The sequence below is a fragment of the Plecotus auritus genome, assembly GCF_963455305.1.
Source record: "Plecotus auritus genome assembly, chromosome: 5".
NCBI classification, from domain to species: domain Eukaryota; kingdom Metazoa; phylum Chordata; class Mammalia; order Chiroptera; family Vespertilionidae; genus Plecotus; species Plecotus auritus.
In genome coordinates, this window is record NC_137776.1 from 135157316 (window position 1) to 135182836 (window position 25521).

A 25521-nucleotide genomic window follows, 5' to 3' on the forward strand; every position below is an offset into this window, starting at 1 on the left:
TATTTGGCATGATTGTCAAAATTCAATGTGCAGAAGAATAATTTAAAGAGTGTGGAGTATGCTTTACTTGTGTAAGATTCTGCTGAATCACTTATAAGATGAATAAGGTCTGAGGATCTAATGTACAACACAGTGATTATAATTAACAACACTATATATGTATAAGTGAAATTTGTTAAGGAGTTTCCACCCCCCCCCCAAAAAAAAAAAAAAAAAAACCTCAAAAAAGATAAATATATGAGGTGGTAGATGTATTAATAAACTTCATAGGGGATCCTTTCACAATGTATATCAAATCATGATGATGTACACTTTAAATATTGTGGATAAAAGGGGCCACATGCTAACCTGATAAACTCAGAGAAGGCCTGCATGACGGTCTTGCAATCTCAGAGACCTAAAGTGACCACAAAGGATGGCCTGAAATTAAACTTTAACTAAAAGCAGTTATGGTGGGTAGTTACGTCATAGGCCAGTATCTTCACTGACAAGGTCAATCTTTACCTTAACTGAGCCTGTCTTTTTGCGCCTATGATAACATATCCTTGAAATGTCTGGGTAACTTGTAACTTCCCTTTTTCCCTTGGGTCACAACCAATGTATGTATCTATCATTTTACTTTTTATCCAATCCCAGAGGTTCTGCCCCACCCCCACACCCCCACTTTGCTTTCTCCCACTTCTCTAATCTATCATGTAACCCACGTGCATCCCCTCTTTTGATTGCAATGTATAAAAATTGATGAAAAACCCATCATTCTCTGGAGCATTATCCCAATCTGTTGAGATACTGCTTCCCGGCAATTGTCGACAGTTTGGCTCAAATACACTTACAAAAATTCTTTACAGGTTTGAATGTTTTTACATTAACTATATCTTACAATTTTATATGTCAATTATACTTCAATAAAACTGATTTTTTTCAATCTCATGGAAAAAAATTCATATTTGTAGAATTCACCTCAGATTTACTGAATCCAAATTGTTGGGTTAGAGCCCAAGAATCTTCCATTTTAGCAGGAACTTCAGGTGATAGTAATTCAAGTAAAATATGGACCCTATTAGAGATATTCTGATTCAGAATTATTTATACAGAAAATGTGAGGATCTGCTGGTAGGAATTATGACTCCAGGTGCTCTTTTCAGTCCTCCGACCTTACCTAGCCTTTTTAGAATAAATAAATCAAATAATAAATAGGTATCGAACACCTATGATATTTTCTATAGTATACCAACTCTTTCAATAATTTCTTTGTACTACTCAGATGCAATGTACATTATGATGACTACAGTTTATGCTGCTGTATGGTATACATGAAAGTTGTTAAGACAGTACATCCTAAGAGTTCTCATCACAAGGGAAAAAAATATTTTTTTCTTTCTCTTTTTTCTATCTATATGAAATGATTGATGTTATAACTGAATTCATAGTAATCATGTCACGATATATGTAAGTCATTATGCTGTATACCTTAAACTTATACAGTGTTTATGTCAATCCTATCTAATAAAAGAGTAATATGCAAATTGACCATCACTCCAACACACAAGATGGCCGCCTCCATGTGGTCAAAGATGGTTGCCCCCATGTGGACATAAGATGGCCACCACAAGATGGCCAGCAGGGAAGGGCAGTTGTGGGTGATCAGGCCAGCAGGGGAGGGCAGTTAGGAGGGACCAGGCCTGCAAGGGAGGGCAGTTGAAGGCAATCAGGCCTGCAGGGGAGGGCAGTTAGGGGTGACTGGGCCAGCAGGGGAGGGCAGTTGGCGGCAACCAGGCCTGCAGGGGAGAGCAGTTAGGGGCGACCAGGCTGGCAGGGGAGGGCAGTTAGGGGCAATCGGGCTGGCAGGGGAGCAGTCAGGCGTCCATCAGGCTGGCAGGGGAGTGATTAGGGGGTGATCAGCTGGTAGGCATAAGCGGTTAGGGGCAATCAGACAGGCAGGCAGGTGAGCGGTTAGAAGCCAGCAGTCATGGATTGTGAGAGGGATCCCAGATTGGAGAGGGTGCAGGCTGGGCTGAGGGACACACACCCCCCCGTGCACGAATTTCGTGCACCGGGCCTCTATTATTCAATAAAATTGGAAGAAAGTGTGTGTTGTGCACAAGAAGGAAAACTTACCCATACAACTTTTAATCATAAAATTAAAAAGTATGGGGAAGTTCACTAAATACAAATAAATCATATAAAAAGTCCAACAGTTCCATTTATGTATATGGATTTACATAAGGAAATTACCTGATAGAGCTATAGACGTCCAGTGGGGTTTGATCATTTTCTTTGGCTATTCTCATCATATCTAACACTGCCATCCCAAGACACTCTTCCTGTGTTTCATGAGTCACAGGTACTTTTATCCATCCATGCAAAAAATCATGCCGCCACTAAAGGAAAATACATTTAGAAGGAAATATTTCATAAGTTTCAATATTACATTTTAATCTATTATCATATTTTAAACGATAACGTAATTTCCAGAACACATATATTTAAAAAGAATACCAACTCTTTTGATTTTCAACCATTTTGCCTTAAAATTTTAATAAAAGTTATTTTGCAAATGGAAACTGATTAAAATTGGTTCCCAACTAAAGAGTATATATATATCAATCTATTTCACTGCTCTTATCTTAAAATTATATCTTCTACATCAAAACTACCTAAACCAAAGTACATATTAACTAAATATGTACTGAGTTCCAAATATGTTCAAAGCATTATACTAAGGGCCCTCGCCAGATAGCTCAGTTGGTTAGATCATCATCCCAATGAGCCAATATTTCAGGTTTGATCCCGTTAGGGCACATACAAGAAGCAACCAATGAATGCATAAATAAGTGGAACAAATTGATGTTTCTTTCTCTCCCTCCCTCTCTCTCTCTCCATATATATATATATATATATATATATATATATATATATATATATATATATATCTCCATCCTCAGGTGAGGATTTTTTTTTTAAAGGAGCTATCAAACTGATGGATAGGTGAATTTTTTTTTAAAATAGCTTGCTTTTTCTTCCATATACAATATAGGACCAGTGGATAATAAATTTTGTTCATGAAGATATTCTGTTTAACTCATGCCCAAAAGAAAACAAATATATCAAAAATCAGTAACATTAGTGCTAAGAACCAAATAACCATTAGAGAAAAGCTACAAATAGAGTCCCAAATGCCAAATCAATTTATTTTAAACTAGCTTGCCTTCAATATCACAGAATGTATCAATAAATTTTCATTTCATTTAAACTGTAGAAAAATAATTTTTATATGGGTAGCTGAACAAAGAATATTTATCTGCATTCAGCCATAACGTTTCTAGATCAAACTATAACCACGGACATAAACAACAGTGTGCTGAAGGCTTGGATTGGGGCAGGGACTGAGTGGAGGGGGGGGAAGGAGGGGAAAATAAGGGCATCTGTAATACTGTCAAACAATAAAAAATATATATTTTTAAAAATCTGAGATATCCTAGTATTAATATTAGAGAAAAGTAACTAAATGAATTGTTTAGGAAAAGTTGTCTTATTAATGGGATTTAACTAGCATGCCACCAAAATAAATCAGATTTATAGTATAGATGAAATAATAAAATCATAAAAGCAGCAGAAAGTCATTATCTCATAGAATATTATTCTCAAAAGCCTCTCTCTCTTAATGGTTACTGAAACAAAGGAAGCTGAATAAAAGTTAGTCAAGTGATTTTTAATGAATGCCAAGACCATTAAGTGAAGAAAGGACAGTCTTTTCAACAAATGGTCTTAAAAAAAAAACTGGATATCCACATGCAAAAATGAAGTTGGACCCTTATTTACACCATATATAAAAATTTACCCAAATGGACAAAAGACCTACATGTAAGAGCCAAAATAAAAAAAACATAAAACTCTTATAAGGAAATTTAGGGAAAGACACAGATGAAATTCAGGAGCTCAGAAACACACAGCTGATCATTCTACTTCTAAAAGATTATGGCAGATTGACTCACATCCTCATGTGGTTCCTTAATTAGAGTACATGACAGATGCTGAAAAGCTAAATGAAATCTGGGTGTTTGACCTCCTGTCTTCACATTTGGGCGATTAGGAAGCATGTTGGCTTTTTGGGTGTGTATTTGTATAAAGAATAAGGGCCTCCTACATAAATCTTCCATACAAAATAGATCAGGAAAGCCAAGATCTGCCCATCAGTACCACACAAATTATAGTCTGGAATAGATTTCAATACATTTGAAAAGACCATATACCCACATTGAGCTACCATGGTGGAACTTATTACAGCCACTCAACTTGATGAGTTAGTAATAAAGACTTGGTTTGTTAGAAATGCTCTCAACAATGTCGATGTCGCAGGAATGAGACAAACACTTAAAACTGGATGGGCAAAGCAAATTTACTCCTGCACAAAAGGGTGCTGTTACCAGCTGGAAATCATGGGTGAAGCACACCCAATGGGAAGTCCGTTGGGGTTTTATTTTCTGACGCAGGTCTGCCCTGCCCCTCACTCTGACTTGATTGGTCAGGGCTCAGAGCTCAGGTTCCCATTATTGCATGATTGGCTAATTCAGAGGAAGGGGAGGGATAAGATGGAGCCTAAGATGGCAGCCCCGTGAGAGTCTGTAGGTCATATCAAAATGGGGGGACTTACAATGGCAGCGAGCTCCTTTCTTTGACAGAAAAGATCGCCGGTTCACTCATTTAAGAACCAGCGCATCAAAATGAGAATGCAGATGCCACAAACTCAACCAAGTCTGGCATTGAAGCACCGAACCAAATCATTTCATTGAAGAAGGAGGAGATCCTTTATCAGTAACTTCTACAAACACTCGTCCCATGAATCCCAGCATTGCAAATGCCTATGACTATCAACCACCTAATGCTTCTGGTATTGTGCAACCTGGAGGGGCTGGTGCCATTGTGTGGAATGCATCATGGGATTCTCAGCCTCATGATCTTCAACAGATATGTTGGGTTCTCTGATCCTCCTTGGGCCTCCATTCCCTATGACATGGATCAGTTTATACAACTACTAGAGGCCCAGTGCACGAAATTCATGCGGGGGGAGGGGGGTTGTCCCTCAGCCCGGCCTGCACCCTCTCCAATCTGGGACATCCCTCTCACAATCCAGGACTGCTGGCTCCTAACCGCTCACCTGCCTGACTGCCTGCCTGATTGCCCCTAACTGCTTCTGCCTGTCAGCCTGATCACCCCACCCCCTAACTGCTCCCCCCCCCCAGCCTGATTTATGCCTAACCGCTCCCCTGAAGGCCTGATCTCCCCCAACTGCCCTCCCTTGCCAGCCCAATTGCCCCCAACTGCCCTCCCCTGCTGGCCTGGTTGCCCCCAACTGCCCTCCCCTGCTGGCCTGGTTGCCCCCAACTGCCCTCCCCTGCTGGCCTGGTCACCCACAACTGCCCTCCCCTGCTGGCCTGATCACCCACAACTGCCCTCTCCTGCCAGCCATTTTGTGGTGGCCATCTTGTGGCAGCCATCTTGTGATGACATTGCACAAGGGCATGATGCCACCTAGGCTTTTATTATATAGGATATGCCTTTCCTGGGGATGATCGCCCCAGCGGCCTAGATCAGCCTCTTCCCCTAGTGTCCTGGTTGAGGGGGTAAGGCTAGGACTGATCTTCAGTGTGATGGCTAACACACTCACAACTCTTGAGAAAGGTCTGTAATCCAAATCTTACCAAATTGAGAGACATTTCCAAATACTTTTAATGGATAACTCCAGTCTAAACAGACCAGTTATTTATCTCTTTCTATATGAAAAAATCCCTCTACCTTTCATCATGGCGTGAAATTTCTGTTGTCTAAATCTCCTGAGCCAAATTTCAGTACCAAGGTCAGTTATTGGTGCCCTTGGAGGAAGTGGAAGCCAGCTAGTTTTCTTTGGGTCCCAGCTGTCCCAATTGAGTTTAGAACCATGAAAGCACTCCAACTAAAGTCAATAACATATTAATAAAAAATAAAAAAAATAAAATGTAGGAGAAAAGTGCATGATATTGGAACAGGCAATGACTTCTCAAATATGACACCAAAAGCAGATAACCAAAGAAAAAATAAATTAGACCACATAAAAATTAAAAACTTTTGCATATCACAGGGCACAATCAACAGTGAAAAGTAAACCTATAGAATGGGAGAAAATATCTGCGACATGTATTTATTAAGGGGTAAATGTCTTGAATGTATAAAGAACACTTATAACTCAACAAAAAAAACACCTGATTTTAAAATGGGCAAAGGATTTAAATAATAGTTTCCCTAAAGAAGATATACAAATGGCCAACAAGCTTATGAAAAAATGTTCAACATCACTAATCATTAGGGAAATGCAAATCAAAACTATGAGATACCACTTCACACACCTACCAGAATAACTATTATAAAAAAAAACAGAAGGTAAGTGTTGGCAAGGATGTGGAGAAATTGAAATGCTTTGTGCACTGATACTAGGAATATAAAACGATGCAGCTGCTATGGAAACCAGTATAGCAGTTCTTAAAAAATATTTTTTAAACCAATTATCATTTAATTAATTCCACTTCTGGATACATATTCAAAAAAATTAAAAGCAGGGTCTCAGATATCTGTATGTCCATGTTCACTGCAGCACTATTCACAACAGCCAAAAGGAGGAAGCAACTCAAATCAACAGATGCATGGATAAACAAAATGTGATACCATGTACAATGGAATAGTCAGCCTTAACCCTTTGTACGCCATAAGCACCTATAGACGCAATTAAATTCAAAATATCGTGGCATGTGGGGATGGTTTCTGTTTTGGATATGTGGCAGTTAACTGGTTAAAAGGGAAGGAAATTCTGACACACGCTACAACATGAATGAACCTTGAAGATATTATGCTAAGAGAAATAAACCAGTCTCAAAAGAGCTAATCTACACTAATAAAAGAGAAAGATGCAAATTGACCATACCTTCATGACGCCCACCAGCCAATCAGGAGTAAGTATGCAAATTAACCCAACAAAGATGGAGGGTTAATTTGCATACGCAGGCACTGAGCGGCCGAGGGCGGGGCGGGACACTTGCATTGTCGCCATGGCGACAACGCAGGCATTCCACACTGCCCCAGCCGCTCCAGGCCTCCGGGCAGCGTGGGAAGGTGGAAAGGCAGCTCCGGGCCAGAGCAAAGGCAGAAAAGCGGCTCCAGGCCTGGAGCGAAGGCGGAAAGGCGGCTCCGGCTGGAGCGAAGGCAGTGCCGGCAGCCAGGGGAAGGAAGGCCCATTCTTGCACGAGTCTTCGTGCATCGGGCATCTAGTACTATATAACTGTAATTATATGAGGTACCTCGTATAGGCAAATTCATAAAGACATTAAGTACACAGGTGGCTGTCAGGGGCTAGAGGAGAGGGGTATGGGAACTTACTCTTTAATGGGGAATAACAAGAACATATCTTTACCCAAAAGTACAAATATTTTTTCTTTCTTTAGTTTCTACTCCTCAGTTTTCTAGCACATAAAAACAAAAGTTATTTAATGATAAAACATTTTAATTACTATTTAAATCAAGGTAATAGAGAAAAAAAAGCATTGTTCAAATACACTACAAAAATTTAACATAATAGTATTAATAAAAAAATAACTAGAAAAAAATCTCTCAGACTCAGTATCAGCCAGTCAACCTCCCATGAGAAACTACACAAACTATTATAGCTCAACTTTTTATGCAGTTACCAAGTTTCTTTACATTTCACTCCCCACTATTTAAGTCTGAATTTGTTCAGAAATTAAAAAACAAACTTCTCTAAAGATATTTTATTGTCCTATGTTCCAGCCACTTATGTTTGGATGAGTCATGTTATAAAACTGAGTCTAAACTTTATTAAATCCTTAAAATAACTTAAAGCACTAAAAAAAGAAGGATGTTCAAAATGGCTAATTCAAGGAATATCTATAAAATAAATTCTATTGTCCATAACCATAAATCACAGGATTAAAAATTAGTAATAAAGACTTCACTTTGTTACCTAGCTGTACCTGCTATGCAAAACGGAATATCAATTTTCCCATATATGAAGATTTTTGACTAAGAGGTATTTATCATTTAACACATGAAAAGCAGATATATCATACCTGAGCAAAAAGGTAAGACATAACAAAGTCATCAAGAAGAGGAGCTTCAGCACCTCGAGAAATTCCATGCCGATAAGTTCTGTTGCTGCCGCTACAATACCAGTAAGGAAAGTAAAATCTACAAGACAGTTGAAACACTCTGTCAGCCTCCAAATAAATCAAATATAAACATACTGTGTACATATAACCACTTCCAGCATAATGAAAGGTATTATCCCATAGTCAGAAAACACAGCTAATAGTGTTAAATACAAGTTGAGAGCCAAAGAAATCTAGATAAATCTATAATAAAAATATAGGTAGAAAATACAAGAAACCTAAGTGTAAAATCAATATACTGCCTTCTTCCATGCATAGACTGTAGAAATAATAATGGGAAAAAGAGAAATGTAGCCCTAACTGGTTTGGCTCAGTGGATAGAGCGTCGGCCTGCGGACTGAATGGTCCCAGGTTCGATTCTGGTCAAGGGCATGTACCTGGGTTGCGGCACATCCCCAGTGGGGGGCGTGCAGGAGGCAGCTGATCGATGTCTCTCATCGATGTTTCTAACTCTCTATCCCTCTCTCTTCCTCTCTGTAAAAAATCAATAAAATATATTTTTAAAAAAAGAGAAATGTAGAAATTGCTTATAATATCACCTCCAATTGCTTATAATATCACCTTTTTGCTTCTTTGTTCTCAATTATTAAACTTTTATTTACTGTCTTATTGGTTAAGAACACCATTAAAATCCTAAACAAAAGCAGTAACTGTGGCTATCTTTTTCCTAATTTTAAAGAGACTGCTTTGCCCTGAGTGGTTTGGCTCAGTGGATAGAGCATCGGCCTGCAGACTGAAGGGTCCCAGGTTCAATTCCAGTCAAGGGCATGTACCTTGGTTGCAGGCACAGCCCCAGTTGGGGGGAGGGAGGTGAAGGAGGCAGCTGATTGATGTTTCTCTCTTATCAATGTTTCTAACTCTCTCTCCCTCTCTCTTCCTCTCTGTAAAAAATCAATAAAATACATATTTTTTTAAAAAGAGACTGCTTCTAACACACATTTTATCATTTAAGAATATTATTTGATACATGATTTTTATAGATACCCTTTATCATGGTAAGGATGTCTCTCTTGAGTCTTAATTAAGGATTCCTTCACCTTTCTTTTTAAAGTTATGAAAGAGTCTATGTTCTTTTTTACTGCAACACTGACTCTATGCATTGAATGGATCTATTTCATAAGTAAGAGACACAGATCAAACTTAACTTTTTAAGATTTTTTTATTGATCTTCAGAGAGAGGATGGAAGAAGGAGAGAGAAAAACATCAATGTGAGAGCAAAACATCAATGGGCTACCTCCTTGCATGCCCCTTACCAGGGATCAAACCCGCAACAGGCATGTGCCGTGACTGGGGAATCTAACCAGCAACCTTTGTGTGCATGGGACAAGGCCCAACCAACTGAGCCATACCTGCCAGGGTCAAACTTCTTTGTTTTGTCCTTTTGAGTAGAAAAGCACCTCTGTATTTCACTAATTTTACCATACATTATTAAATAAACTAAAGGCCCAGTGTGTACACTCGGGGTGGTGGGGGGTCCCTCAGCCAGTCCGGGAGTCCTCGGGCGATGTCTGACTGATGGCTTAGGCCTGTTCCCTGCGCTAAGCCGGCAGTTAGACATCCTTAGCTCTGCCGCAGAGGCAGGAAAGGCTCCTGCCACCGCTGTTGCACTCACCAGCAGTGAGTCCAGCTCTGGCTAAGTGGCACTCCCCCTGTGGGAGCACACTGACCAACAGGGGGCAGCTCCTGTGTTGAGCATCTGCCCCCTGGTGATCAGTGCACATCATAGCGACTGGTCGTTCCACTGTTCGGTAGATTTGCATATTAGCCTTTTATTATACAGGATTAATTTTATTATTTGAGACTATAATAAATACTGGCAAAATCTTCCCTTCACTTAAAAAGAGTTATTAAAAAGAAGAGATTACATTTTATTGTACAAAACATCTAATTTCCTGGGAAACTAGCAATATTCTAGACATTTAACATTTTGCTAGTAAAGTCATGCTCACCTTTTAAAACACCTATATAATAAAGAGGTAATATACAAATTGACCGTCACTCCAACACACAAGATGGCCGCCTCCATGTGGTCAAAGATGGCCACCACAAGATGGCCAGCAGAAGAGGGCAGTTGGGGGGGGACCAGGCCTGCAAGGGAGGGCAGTTGGGGGATACCAGGCCTGCAGGGGAGGGCAGTTGTGGGCGATCAGGCCAGCAGGGGAGGGCAGTTAGGGGTGACCAGGCCTGCAGAGGAGGGGAGTTGGGAGGGACCAGGCCTAAAAGAGAGGGCAGCTGGGGACAACCAGGCCTGCAGGGGAGCGCAGTTAGGAGTGACTAGGCCAGCAGGGGAGGGCAATTAGGGGCAATCGAGCCGGCAGGGGTGCAGTTAGGCGTCGATCAGGCTAGCAGGGGAGTGGTTAGAGGATGATCAGGCTGGCAGGGAGAAGCAGTTAGGGGCAATCAGGCAGGCAGGCAGGTGAGCGGTTGGGAGCCAGCAGTCCTTGATTGTAAGAGGGATGTCCAACTGCCTGTTTAGTCCCGATCCCGGTGGGCCTAAACAGGCAGTCGGACATCCCTCGAGGGGTCCCAGATTGCAGAGGGTGCAGGCTGCGCTGAGGGGCACACGCGCGCACACACACACACACACACACACACACACACACACACCCCGTGCATGAATTTCATGCACCAGGCCTCTAGTCCTATATAATAAAAAGCTAATATGCAAATCGACTGAACAGCAGAACGACTGTTTGCTATGACATGCACTGACCACCAGGAGGCAGACACTCAATGCAGCAGCTGCCCCCTGGTGGTCAGTGCGCTCCTACAGGGAGAGTGCTGCTCAGCCAGAAGCCGGGTTTATGGCTGGCCAGTGCAGCAGCAGTGGCGGGAACCTCTCTCGCCTCTGTGGCAGAGCTAAGGATGTCTGACTGATGGGCTCCCGGACTGTGAGAGGGCACAGGCCAGGCTGAGGAAACCCCCCCCCACCCCGCCCCAGTGCATGAGTCTCATGCACGGGGCCTCTAGTGTAATTATAATCATAAGTGGTAAATAGCATCTCACCAGAACAGCTTTATTCTCAGAGCATTCTAGTTAAAGAACATGTATGGACTATTCCTCTAATGGAGAAATAGCCTTACAAGAAGAAAATTAAATGCTAATTAGCTGTAGTCTCTGATATTAGATACCTTACAATTTTAAAAATGTTCAATAATTTCATCCACTTTGTTCTTTTGCCATTAAAGCGAATCACTTTACTGAAGAACATACCTTATTCTATAGAGTACATTGTGCCTAGTTGACTCATCTATATGGAAGACATGGTTGGGTGGATACCAGATCCTTTCTGTTTCACTCATTAAAGCAAACATACTGTGATACACAGGTGTGATTCCTAAGAAAGAAGCAGAAAAAGAAATGAGTACAGATAGTTAAAAGTACATTTATATAACATCTATAATTTATAGTGGGGTCTAAAGTAACAATTCAAAATCAGCACAAAATGCAGTAGCAGTTGAAATCTTTTAGTTCAACACGAACTATAACTGAATTCTTAATTTAATATCATTTTGCCCTATATTTTAAAACATGACTGCTGGGACTTTTCCAAACAAATTTTTTTAATTATTCAATTTTTTTAGATGTCTCTACAGATAAACAGATTTAACTCGGTGATTTTAAATTTATGATAAGGATAACATATCAAGTAATGATATTTAGAAGTCACTGGATACTTTTAAGAGAACAGTGAAACAGCCTTATTTTTATTTTTTTTAATTATTTTTTTAATTTAGTAAATCTTTATTGTTCAGATTATTACGATTGTTCCTCTTTTTTTCCCCCATAGCTCCCCTCCACCTGGTTCCCACCCCACTCTCTGCCCTTACCTCCCCCGCACTGTCCTCATCCATAGGTGTACGATTTTTGTCCAGTCTCTTCCCGCACCCCTCCACACACCCCTTTCCCCCCGAGAATTGTCAGTCCACTCCCTTTCTATGCCCCTGATTCTATTATATTCACCAGTTTATTCTGTTTGTCAGATTTTTTATTCACTTGATTTTTAGATTCACTTGTTGATAGACATGTATTTGTTGTTCATAATTTTTATCTTTACCTTTTTCTTCTTCTTCCTCTTCTTAAAGAATACCCTTCAGCATTTCATATAATACTGGTTTGGTGGTGATGAACTCCTTTAGCTTTTTCTTATCTGTGAAGCTCTTTATCTGACCTTCAATTCTGAATGATAGCTTTGCTGGGTAGAGTAATCTTGGTTGTAGGTTCTTGCTATTCATCACTTTGAATATTTCTTGCCACTCCCTTCTGGCCTGCATAGTTTCTGTTGAGAAATCAGCTGACAATCGTATGGGAGCTCCATTATAGGTAATTAACTGTTTATCTCTTGCTGCTTTTAATATTCTTTGTCTTTTGCCCTTGGCATTTTAATTATGATGTGTCTTGGTGTGGTCCTCTTTGGATTCCTTTTGTTTGGGATTCTCTGCACTTCCTGGAGTTGTAAGTCTATTTCTTTCACCAGGTGGGGCAAGTTTTCGGTCATTATTTCTTCAAATAGGTTTTCAGTATCTTGCTCTCTCTCTTCTTCTGGCACCCTCATAATTCAGATGTTGGTACGCTTGAGGTTGTCCCAGAGGCTTCTTACACTATCTTCATATTTTTGGATTCTTTTTTCTTTTCCGGCTGTTTTTTGCTTCTTTGTATTTCAAATCTTTGACTTGATTCTTGTGGTCCTCTAGTCTGCTGTTAGGTCTCTGTATAATATTTTTTATTTCAGTCAGTGTATGTTTAATTTCTAGTTGGTCCTTTTTCATATCCTCGAGGGTCTCGCTAAATTTATTGGCCTTTTCTAGGAAATTCTTGAAAAACCTTACAACCGTGGTTTTGAACTCTATATCCAGTCATTTGCTTTCCTCCATTTCTTTCCTTTGTGATCTGTTTCTTTGTCTCCGCATTTTCGTTGCTTCCCTGAGCTGGTAGAGTAGCTTTGTGTGCTAGGTGTCCTATATGGCCTAGTGGCTCAGCCTCCCCCAGTTACCAGAGGTGAACACTTTTGGTGCACCCCTTTGTGGACTGTGTGCATAGCCTTGTTGTAGTTAAGTCTTGATTGTTGTTGGAATCACTAGGAGGAATTGACCTCCAGGCCAATTGGCTTTGAGGAATTGACCTCCAGGCCAATTGGCTGTGTCTACGCTGGGAGAACTTCTGTGCTGGAGACACCCTTATGGGAGAAGACTTGCAAAAGCCTCTGTGCTCAGCTTGGATGGGGCTGAGTCTCAGGGTGAAGCAGACAGCCTTGGCTTCCCGTCAGCCCTGCCCTATGAGGCCCCTGGGTCTCAGTGTCCCTCGGTAATCGCTGTAAGCACCTCTGAGAGAAAGCCGCCCTCGAGTTTCACCTGCTGCCAGACAGTCCAGTTTCTCCCCGAATGTGTCTGGTTTCCCAGAAACTCACCCAGAACTGGAGTTCAGTGCAGTCAGGAGCTTCCATCTCCCGCCCACTTTAGAAAGCCAGCCGTGCACTCAGCCGCCCGTGCACTCAGCCACCCATGCCCTCAGCCGCCTGAGCACTCAGAAGTCAATCCTCTGTGCGTGCGCGCGTGCCTCCAGACCTCTGCCTTCCACAGCTCCCCTGAGTCTCCATGTGCTTTCTCTTTTCCTGACAGACCAGATTCCCCCCAAATGAGTTTGGGTTCACAGAGTCTCGCCCAGGACTGGAGTTCAGCGCAGTCAGGAACTTCCGTCTCCCTCCCACTTTAGAAAGCCAGCTGTGCACTCAGCCGCCCATGCAGTCAGCCACCCGTCCTCTCTGCGCGCGCATGTCTCCGTACCCCAGCCTTTTGCAGCTCCTCTGAGTCTCAATGTGCTTTCCTCTTTCCTTCTAGTTGTAGAATTTCCACTCAGCCAGCTTTCCTGTAGTTCTGGATGGTGTCCATTTTGTCTTTTAGTTGTAGTTTTGATATTGTTGTGTGAGGCAGCAGTTTAGGTGTTTACCTATGCCTCCATCTTGGTTTCTCCAGCCTTATTTTTAAATATCAAATTTTATACAATACTAGTAATTAAATTCTCTGCCCTATTTAAATTTAGAAAAAATTTTAACTGTCAACTTAAAATGCAGGAGTATGTAATTTATTTTCAAATATATTTTAGGATGTACATGGACAAAAAGTTGAAGGCCACTAAACTTTATAAAAGCATATAAAATATCTAAGCCACACAATTAATGCTTTTTATTTCCCAGCACATACACACCATGCATACATATATACACACATATTCACACAAATCATGTGGAGACTAAAAATAAGTCTCCCAAAATGCCAGAGAATAGTCATACATAGCATGTTCTCTAATCACGCTTGACTTAACTCAGAAATTAATACTTAAAATTTTTTATCCTATATATTTGAAAACATAAGCCTCAAAAAACAAGAGATTTTTTATTTGAGTGACATTTTCATTCTTTTCCACTGTAGGCAAAAATGACATCAACTTGACACACTGACAACAAAATTTTTAAATTTATAGTTAAATTATTAAAACAACTGTCTACTCATAGATATGTAATAATTTCAGTAAGTTACATATAAAAAGCTTATTCAGTAAAAACTCTGAAACTGTATCCTTGCATTCATCCTTGTATTTACAAATACTTTATTTTTAATCCTCACCTGAGAATATTTTTCCATTGATTTTTAGAGAGAGTGGAAGAGAAAGGGAAAGATGAAGAGAAATATCATTGTGAGAGAAACACATTGATTGGTTGCCTCCTGCACATGCCCAGACCAGGGCTCAGGCCAGGAAGGAGCCTGCAACCAAGGTACGTGCCCTTGACCAGAATCGAACCCAGGACCCTTCAGTCTGCAGGCCAACATTCTACCCACTGATAGAGGCTACAAATACTTCTAAATATCTCACAGGTCACAGAAATTAAAGAACATTTATAATAAATTATCACTAATACCATGTGTTAAACATTATAAAATATAACTCTGATACTCAAGAGGGAAAATTATAGCTCTAATATGATTACATTAGAAAATAACAGATTAATCTGAATTATCTAAGTCAAGTCAGCAAACAAAAGAATAACCCAAAGACAGCTGAAAGAAGGACATGACACAACAGGAGTTAATAGGGATAAAAATTTAATAAAGAGAATCAACAAGATAAAAGCTGATTATTTGCAATGACTAATTAAATAAACAAACCTTTGTCAACTCTGATCAAAAAAGAAAGAAGGCACAGATAAACACTAAGAATTTTTTTAAATATAAGTTCTGAAGACAAAAAGGGAGTGTTAGAATAAATTATGCCAATAAACTTGAAAATGTATACAAATTAAGTTTAAAAACATATAACTTTAAAAATGGATTTCAAAAGAACTATAATCATTAAAGAAACAATCTCCCACTTAAAAAAAAAATAGAGAAGAAAGAAGAAGAAGGAAAGAGAAATAAAGAAGAATCAGAAAGAAGAAAGGAAAACCTCCATAAGGCCCAGAGGAAATTTATATGTGTTTAACCAAACATGAAAGACAATTCTAATCTTAATTACAGAGAATTTAAAAAGGGAAAAGAAAAAATGGCACATATTGTGGATTTAGTTTGACTATGATACCAAAACCAAACAAAGACATCATAAAAGAATAATCTCATCACTTACCAAAATAGATACTAACAATCCTAAACTAAATATTAGCAAACCAAATCCAACAATGTTTTTTTTAAAAAAATATGTATTTTATTTTATTTTTTTTTACAGAGAGAGGAAGGGAGAGGGATAGAGAGTTAGAAACATTGATGAGAGAGAAACATCAATCAGCTGCCTCCTGCACACCCCCTACTGGGGATGTGCCCGCAACCAAGGTACAAGCCCCTGACCGGAATCAAACCTGGGACACCCTTGAGTCTGCAGGCTGATGCACTGAGCCAAACCAGTCAGGGCAACAACAATGTTTTCTTTTATTAATGAAGTTCATTCACCCTAAGATTGCAAAAATGACTAAATTAGAAAACTCCATTCATATAATTTATCACAATAACATACTGGAAAAAAATCTGCAGTAAAATGGCAAAATCATAGATTTGAAAAGTTGGGTAGTGAGTACACTGGTATGTATTATATTTTTATACAAAGTATTACTTAAAATATTTTATAATAAAGAAATAAAAATTAAAGAGGCAAAATAAAAAAGTGAAAAAATGGAAATAAGTTATTCACAGTAAAGCAAGTTTATAAGACTAATAAAATGGGTAGGGATGGTAATACCTAATACCTAGTATTGAAGAAATGCAAATTAAAATTATGTGACATCAATTTATACCCATTCAACTAGCAAAAATAGTAAGAGAAATAACATCTATTGCTGATTAATGGTGAAAAGGGTACTGTTATGTAACTGCTAGAAATGTAAACTGGTAGAGTTTTTGAGAAAGCAATATTGGTATAAATTTGAAAAATCAGTATCAGTAAAAATGATTAAAACCTTTAAATCCATCAATCTCTTCTGTATATTCCTAAAAGTGCAGTATATTAATAAGAAAATATAAATTCAAGAGCAGAAGAAAAAATTAGGGTAGTAAAATCCATGCCATGGACTGTTATGAAATTAAATAAAAGAATGAGCTAGTGCAAAAGTAGTTGGCTTAAATAGATTTTTCACAATGTATTTATTCATAAGAAAAGCAAAAAACACACAAGAATATATGATTCCATTTTATAAAATAATAGCTTCAAAATCCTAATGAAGGTTTATGGGAGAAAATGAAATAGTGTGTCCATTATGTGATTATATGATCATGGAGAAAAGTATAAAAGGATTCATAATTATGATTATTAATGGAACTTAACAGGATGGAACTAAGAAAATGAAAGTTAACAGGAATGAACTAAGAAAAAAGGAAGGTAAGAGTACAGTGGACAAGAAACTTTCTCAAAGAATTTATTAAATAAAAACAGTGCGCCTTCATGTCACAAAGAAAAGGTGAAAGGGGAGAAAAAAGACTTATCCATAGCAAAGTAAGGGTTCACCATGTAAGTCATCTTGAAACTAGAGAATAATGACTTGTAATTTTCTAAATTTTAAAATAACAAGTAGATAGCAAATAGTTATTTCATCTGAATATTATTTTGATCCACACAATTTCTGAATTGAAAAAATATTTTAAACTTGAACTTTCAAATAACATATAATCAAGTAGTTAGCATCATAACCCCATGTCTCTGTACATTGCACATACTACTTCTTTTTTCTAAAAGGTAAAATATTTCACATAAATCAGTGTTCTAAGTACATATAAGACACAGTGGGAGAGGACATGCCCATGAAGGGGCCATAAAAGACCTGATATAAGATTATCTTGGAAAGAGAAAATACTGGGAAGAGAATCTTAACAAAGAGCTAGCATTTAGTTTAAATATAATCATACTAGAGGCCTATGCCCTCTGGCAGTCCAGGAGCCCTCGGGGGATGTCCCACTGATGGCTAAGCCAGCAGTCGGACATCTTTAGCACTGCTGCGGAGGCAGGAGAGGCTCCTGCCACTGCCGCCTGACGGCTGAGCAGTGCTCCCCCTGTGGGAGCACACTGACCACCAGGGGGCAGCTCCTGTGCTGAGCATCTGCCCCCTGGTGGTAAGTGCACATAGCAACTGGTCATTCCGCTGTTCGGTCGATTTGTATATTAGCCTTTTATTATATAGGATAAACAAAATTATATATGGAACTATTATTTTTAGCATGTGTTGATAGGGATATTTTTCAGAATATAATGTAATGATTTTCAAACAATAGCTTAACTACACAAAGAAGGAAAACCAATGAGTCATCAGAATTTTTTTAAATGATTAATAATGATTTCTTAACATAAGAAAGACTCCTTTAATTAATTTTAAGTATCAAAATAGGAAAATGAATGTATCTATATAAATTGGTACAAAGGGGTCAGAAAAAAGGGAGTATACACCAAAAGAAAATGGTTAGGTCATCCCTGCGATAACAAAAGACAATGCTTATAGTCATGTTTAGTCACAATGATACCTTATTTCAAAATGGCAATTTTATATTAATACTTATTTCATTTTGATTGGGTTGTTCTAGAAAGGAAATAAAGGTAATGACACTGTATTTGAGATAGACAATGTATTGAAATAATAAGACCTCAAAGAAATTTCTCTGTCATTTTTAAGTTCCTTTTCATTCCCTATATACCAAGTCCAAATTCTTTTTATTTTTATTTATTAAAATCACTTCAATGTGGAGAGAGAAACCAAGATGGCGGCATAGGTAAGCACCTAAACTGCTGCCTCGCACAACAATTTCAAAACTACAACTAAAAGACAGAACGTCTATCACCCAGAACCACAGGAAAGCTGGCTGAGTGGAAGTTCTACAACTAGAAGGAAAGAGCAAACAGCATTGAGGGGTGCACAAGCGCTGAAAAGCTGAGGTACGGAGACGCGCGAATCGGGCTGGTGATGGGTGACTGAAAGCGCTGCTGTTTTCAACCCGAAGGGAGATAAGCTCCCGATTACTCCGAACTCGTTTCTGTGGAGACGCGGGGGACCCAAACTCCTACAGGGAGAAGCTGGACTGTCTGCCATGGGGTCAGAAAGTGAGGGAGGCTTGCTTGCAGGGCTGCGCGCAGGAACAATTGTTTATTGTGCTGGGGCACGGGACACGGGGACATGGTCGGAGACGCAGAGCCGCAGAGCTGGCTTACTGGCAGCCATCGCTGTTTGCCACGCCCTAGCCTAGTCACGCCCTGAGACCCCGCCCTGCACAATCTACGAACCCACCCAAGCTCCAAGCAGCGACTTTAGCATATGAATGGCCTGCCCTATAGCAGCTTAACCTAGCAAACTTGCAGCCCGGGTCAGACAGCTCCAAAACCTCCAAACTCTAAGCAAAGAGGAGAAAACTGTAGTTCTTGCTGTAGCTCCTGCTGGGTGGCCTCAGACAGTAGCTGACCCGCACCCCACTGGAGATCCAGAAGCCAGTGTACCTAGTGGTCAGTGTGAGACACCAGATTTCAACTCCTCACATCCATAAGTGATACATTCAAGAGGCAGACTCAGTGAACACCAAAGCCCCACTGAAACAAGCCCTGCACCATAAGCGTGTCTCCAGCGCAACAGTTCTTCCATTATAAACACAGTGGGTCCTCACAGCCAATTGGCCTGGAGGTCAATTCCTCCCAGTGTACCAACAGCAATCAAGGCTTAACTACACCAAGACTTTGCACTCAGCCCACAAAGGGGTGTACCAAAGGCGTCCACCTCAGGTGATTGGGGAGGCTGAGCTACTGGCCCCTATAGGTCACCTACCACACAAAGCCACTCCATCAACATAAGGAAGCAGCAAAATGCGGAGACAAAGAAACATGTCACGAATGAGAGAAATGGAGGAAAGCAAACTAATGGACGACATAGAGTTCAGAACCACATTTATAAGGTTACTCAAGAATCTTCTAAAAACCGCCGAGAAACTTGATGAGACCTCCGAGGAGCTTAGTGAGACCTTCAAGGACCTTAATGAGAATGCCAAAAAAAAAGAAAAGGACCAGTCAGAAATTAAGCATACACTGTCTGAAATAAAGAATATACAGAAACTCAACTGTAGATCAACGTACCCCAAGAATCAAACCAAAGATCTGAAATATGAGGAAAGAAAAAACACCCAACCAGAAAAACAAAAAGAAAAAAGAATCCAAAAATATGAAAATAGTGTAAGGAGCCTCTGGGACAACTTTAAGCGTACCAACATCCGAATTTTTGGGGTGCCAGAAGAAGAGAAAGAGCAAAATATTGAAAACCTATTAGAAGAAATAATGACAAAACTTTCCCTACCTGGTGAAAGAAATAGACTTACAAGTTCAGGAAGCACACAGAACCCCATACAAGAGGAATCCAAAGAGGACCACACCCGAGACACATCATAATTAAAATGCCAAGAGCAAAAGACAAAGAGAGAATCTTGAAAGCAGCAAGAGAAAAACGGTTAGTTACCTACAAGGGAGCACCCATACGACTGTCAGCTGATTTCTCGGCAGAAACTATGCAGGCCAGAAGGGAGTGGCAAGAAATATTCAAAGTGATGAACAGCAAGAACCTACAACCAAGATTACTCTACCCAGCAAAGCTATCATTCAGAGTTGAAGGTCAGATAAAGAGCTTCACAGACAAGAAAAAGCTAAAGGAGTTTATCACCACCAAACCAGGATTACATGAAATGCTGAAGGGTGTTCTTTAAGAAGAGGAAGAAGAAGAAAAAGGTAAAGATAAAAATTATGAACAACAAAATGACATCAAATACATACCTACCAACAAGTGAATCTAAAAATCAAGTGAATAAAAAATCTGAAGAACAGAATGGACTGGTGAATATAATAGAATCAGGGACATAGAAAGGGAGTGGACTGACAATTCTCAGGGGGGAGGGGGTGTGAGGGGTGCAGGAAGAGACTGGACAAAAAGCTTACACCTATGGATGAAGACAGTGGCGGGGGGTAAGGGCATGGGGTGGGGTGGGGAATCAGGTGGAGGGGAGCTAGGGGGAAAAAAAGAGGAACACCTGTAATAATCTGAACAATAAAGATTTATTTAAAAATAAAAATAAAAAATAAATAAAATAAAATCACTTCAATGTGTTTCTTCTTTTCCAAGCCATTACCAGATTTGTAGTGTAGTTTTATATCATTCTAGAGCAAGAACAGTCATCATTCCACTAATATTAACGGAGTTCCTATTCTATAATAAGCACAAGATGGGTATGGGAAATATAAAAATGAAAAAAAGTGCCTAGCTTGAAGGATCTCACAGTGTAGTATATGGTACAGTGAAACCTTTGGAAAATTATAATTAAAGAGAATAAGTATAATGATAGTGAAGACCCAAGAAAACACAGAGGTACAGGGAAGAGGTGACAAAGATTCTTTTTTTTTTAAATTCTTTATTGTTGAAAGTATTACATATGTCTCCTTTTTCCCCCATTGACCTCTCCCAGCCCACCCCAACCTCCAGCATAGGTCTTCACCCCGCTATTGTCAGTGTCCATTGATTTTGCTTATATGCATGCATACATGTCCTTTGGTTGATCTCTTACCCTCTCCCTCCCACCCTATCCTACCTTCCCTCTGAGGTTTCATGGTCTGTTCAGTGTTTATCTGTCTCTGGATCTATTTTTGTCCATCAGTTTATGTTGTTCATTATAATCCACATGAGTGAAATCATGTGATATTTGTCTTTCTCCAACCAGCTTATTTCACTTAGCATAATGCTCTTCAGGTCTATCCATGCTGTTGTAAATGGTAAGAGTTCCTTCTTTTTTACAGCAGCATACTATTACATTGTGTAAATGTACCACAGGTTTTTTGTTGTTTTTTTTTAATATATTTTATTGATTTTTTACAGAGAGGAAGGGAGAGGGATAGAGAGCTAGAAACATTGATGAGAGAGAAACATCGATCAGCTGCCTCTTGCACACCCCCTACTGGGGATGTGCCCGCAACCAAGGTACATGCCCTTGACCGGAATCGAACCTGGGACCTTTCAGTCCACAGGCCGACGCTCTATCCACTGAGCCAAACCGGTTAGGGCTGTACCACAGGTTTTTAATCCACTCATCTGCTGATGGGCACTAAGGCTTTTTCCAAATCTTAGCTACGGTGAATTGTGCTGCTATGAACATAGGGGTGCATATATCCTTTCTGATTCGTGTTTCTGATTTCTTGGGATATATTCCTACAAGTGGGATTACTGGGTCAAATGGGAGATCCATTTTTAATTGTTGAGGAAATTCCATACTGTTTTCCACAGTGGCTGCACCAGTTTGCATTCCCACCAGCAGTGCACGAGGGTTCCTTTTTCTCCACATCCTCGCCAGCACTTGTCAGTTTGTTGATTTGTTGATGATAGCCATTCTGACAGGTGTGAGGTGATACCTCACTGTTGTTCTGATTTGCATCTCTCAGATGATTAGTGGCTTTGAGCATGTTTTCATGCCTTTCTTGGCCTTCTGTATATCCACTTTCAAAAAGTGTCTATTTGGATCCTTTGCCCATTTTTTTTTATTGGACTGTTTATCTTCCTTTTGTTAAGTTGCATGAGTTCCCTATAAATTTTGGAGATTAAACCATTATTGGATGTAACATTGGCAAATAAGTTCTCCCATGCAGTGGGCTTTCTTGTTGTTTTGTTTATGGTTTCTTTCTTGACTGGATCAAATTTTAGTCAGGCTCCTCTGAAACCATGGCCCAACAAGGCCCATGTGTACTTCTTCACAGACTCCAATTTTAGCAAGAATCCTGGTTCCCTTTAGCAAGAATTCCCCATCTTTGACATATCATCAAACTCCTTTTCCTTACTTGCCACCAGGTGGTATCTAATCATTCTAGCCTGCCTTGAGCAAGAATCTTATTCATATGTAACCACTAATAGAATAATATAAAAACTGTAACAAAAAATCTAATGGAGTGCTCGCTTCGGCAGCACATATACTAAAAAATCTAATAGAAACTATAAATTAAAAAAAAATTAAAAATAATTGATTGACTTTTTAAAATATTAGGAAAGAAGTAAAATAGAAATATATCTAATAATATCAATAAAAATATATTTTTAAAAAAGAAGGAAAATAGAAAACAAAAACAAATGAAACAACGCAAATAGCAAGATAATAGATTTAAACACAATTATATTAGTAATTACATTAGGTTATATATAAATGTAAACAAGCCAATTAAAACACACAGCCTATGATTCTGGATTATAAAAAAGACTTTGTATTATTTAAAAGATATAATTTAATTACAAGGATATATATAAGTTGAAGCTAAAAAGAAGGAAAATGATGTATCATGCAAACACAAAGTAAAAGAAACCTGGTAAGAACACTAAACTTTAAGAAAGAAGTATTAGTTAAAGCAGTGGTCGGCAAACTCATTAGTCAACAGAGCCAAATATCAACAGTACAACGATTCAAATTTCTTTTGAGAGCCAAATTTTTTAAACTTAAACTATATAGGTAGGTACAATGTTATTAACTTAATTAGGGTACTCCTAAGCTGGCCTTTGCTAAAAACTCAAGGGGCCAAAGAGCCGCATGTGGCTCGCGAGCCGCAGTTTGCCTACCACTGAGTTAAAGTAAAAAGGAACAAACACTTCATGGTGATAAGAGGGTCAATTCAACAGAAAGACAAAAAATATTAAATCTGTGTTCAACTAATAACAAGGCTTCAAAATATATGAAGCAAAAGTAGATGGAACCAGAACAGAAACAAATTCAAAATCTATAAACATGGGAGAAGGCAAAAAAAATAAAAGGACACACACATTTTAAACTATTAACCACGTTAAACTTAGTTTACATTTAGAGAACACTATGTAATCAGCAAGTGTTTTCAAATGTATGTGAAACATTTTTTAAAACTTGCCTGATAATCTGAATCATAAGACAGTCAACAAATTTCGAGGACTGAAATTATACAGAGTATAATATGGGAGTCCCAGAGGAAGATAAAATAGAGACAGGCACAAAAAGAATATTTAGAGGAACAATGGCCCAAACCTACCATTTTTTTTTAATATTTTTAAAAATATTTTTTATTGATTTTTCTTAGAGGAAGGGAGAGGGATAAATAGAAACATCAATCAGCTGCCATCTGCACGCCTGCTACTGGGGATAGAACCCGCAACCAAGGTACATGCCCTTAACCTGAATCAAACCCTTGACTCTTCAGTTGAGGGCCGATGCTCTATCCACTGAGCCAAACCAGTCAGGGCAAAACCTCCCCAAATTTGATGAAACCCACAGATACACAATCCATGAAGATCAGTTATGTTCCAAGATAGACAAACACAAAGTGTTATATACCAAAACACATTAAAATCAAACTATCAAAAGCCAACAATAGAGAACCTTGAAAACAGCGAGAGAGAAGTGACTTGTTACATACAAGAAATTCTTGATTAGGAATCCTCAATAAGACTCAAAGCCAATTTCTCATCAGAAACCATTCAGGTCAGAAGGCAATAAATGGCATACTTAAAGCACTCAAAGAGAAAACTCTCAAACAAGAATTCTGTATCTGCAAAATTATCCTTCAAAAACGAAGAAGAAAGTAAAACAATCTCAGATAAACAAAAGCTGAAAGAGTTCACATCTAATAGATATTTCCTACAAGAAATAAGTCTAGGTGTAAATGATGAGATATTAGAGAGTAACTAAAAGTAATGAAAAAGAACTCTGATGAAGGTTAACTACATAGGTAAATAAAAAGCCAGTATTATTAGATTTTTATTATAATTCTTCTTTTTACCTAGATGATTTAAAAGACAAATGCATAAACCAATAATTATAAATCTACACAATGCATAAAGATATAATCAGTAAAACAATATCATAAAGGAGAAGGTACAGAGGTGTATATAAGCAAAGTTTTGCCTACTATTGAAGCTAAGGTGGTATTAATTCAAATTAGATTGTTACAAATTCAAGAGACAAATTGTAATTCCTAGGCCTGGCAGAGTTTGGGCTCCCAAGGCTCTAGGAGCGCTGCCCCATGGATTTGTGTGACTCCATCCTTTGAAATCTAGGTGGACGCAGCCATGCCCCCTGGGCCTGCATTCTCAGCTGGTAGAAACAGTTTACTCTACCAAAGTTTGCAGCATGCAACCTACAGAGGGTCAGCTGCTGCACTGAGGACTACCAGAGCTAAACCTGGGCAGAGCACCAGAGGAACCCTCAATATGAGGCAGCACCAGGAAGCAAGCAGGAGGTCTCTAAGATTTGGCAGCTCTCCTTTGAAACTGTTCTGCCATCAGGCCCTTGCAAAAGAAGGGGCAGCCCCGGTGATTTCTAAATTGCCTTTAGTGTTATTCTTCTATTGTCTTAGCAAATAGCTCCTGGCACCTGTTGATATGGCTGATCCACACTAATTATCAAATAGTGTTTTCTTTAGACACCACTTTTTCATTTTTCACAAAATGGATTGGTTGAGAATTTTCCAAATCTTCAAGTTTTGCTTCCTTTTTGCTTAACAATTCCACCTTTAAGTCATTTCTCGAACATTTTACTATAAGCAGCAGTCAAGTTTGTCAACCACACTTTGAACAGTGTGCTTAGGTAAATATCCAATTTTATTGCTCACAAAACTCTACCTTCCACAAAACAGTAAAATATAAACACAATTCAGGAAAGTTCTTTGGCACCTTACAACAAGGATCACTTTTCTTCCAGATTCCAGTAACATGTTGCTCATCTGATCTAAGACCTCATCAGAATGGCCTTTACCATCCATATTTCTACCAGCAGTCTATTCATGATTACTTTAAGTGTTCTCTAAGAAGACTGAGGC

The 25521-nt window shown here is 39.1% G+C and overlaps 1 protein-coding gene across 2 annotated transcripts in view; it reads right to left on the reverse strand.

Moving 5' to 3' along the window:
* Nucleotides 1–25521, reverse strand: part of JAK2 (Janus kinase 2) — a 112222-nt gene that overhangs the window by 51004 nt on the left and 35697 nt on the right. For both annotated transcript variants that reach the window (XM_080669931.1, XM_080669930.1), the window contains exons 4-6: nucleotides 11428–11551; nucleotides 8115–8232; nucleotides 2236–2381 (exon numbers count right to left, since the gene is read on the reverse strand). Coding sequence is in view for 1 of the 2 variants with exons in the window: in XM_080669930.1 (XP_080526056.1) it covers nucleotides 2236–2381; nucleotides 8115–8232; nucleotides 11428–11551 (388 nt within the window). In the remaining variant the exon portion in view is untranslated. The remainder of the gene's footprint in view (nucleotides 1–2235; nucleotides 2382–8114; nucleotides 8233–11427; nucleotides 11552–25521) is intronic.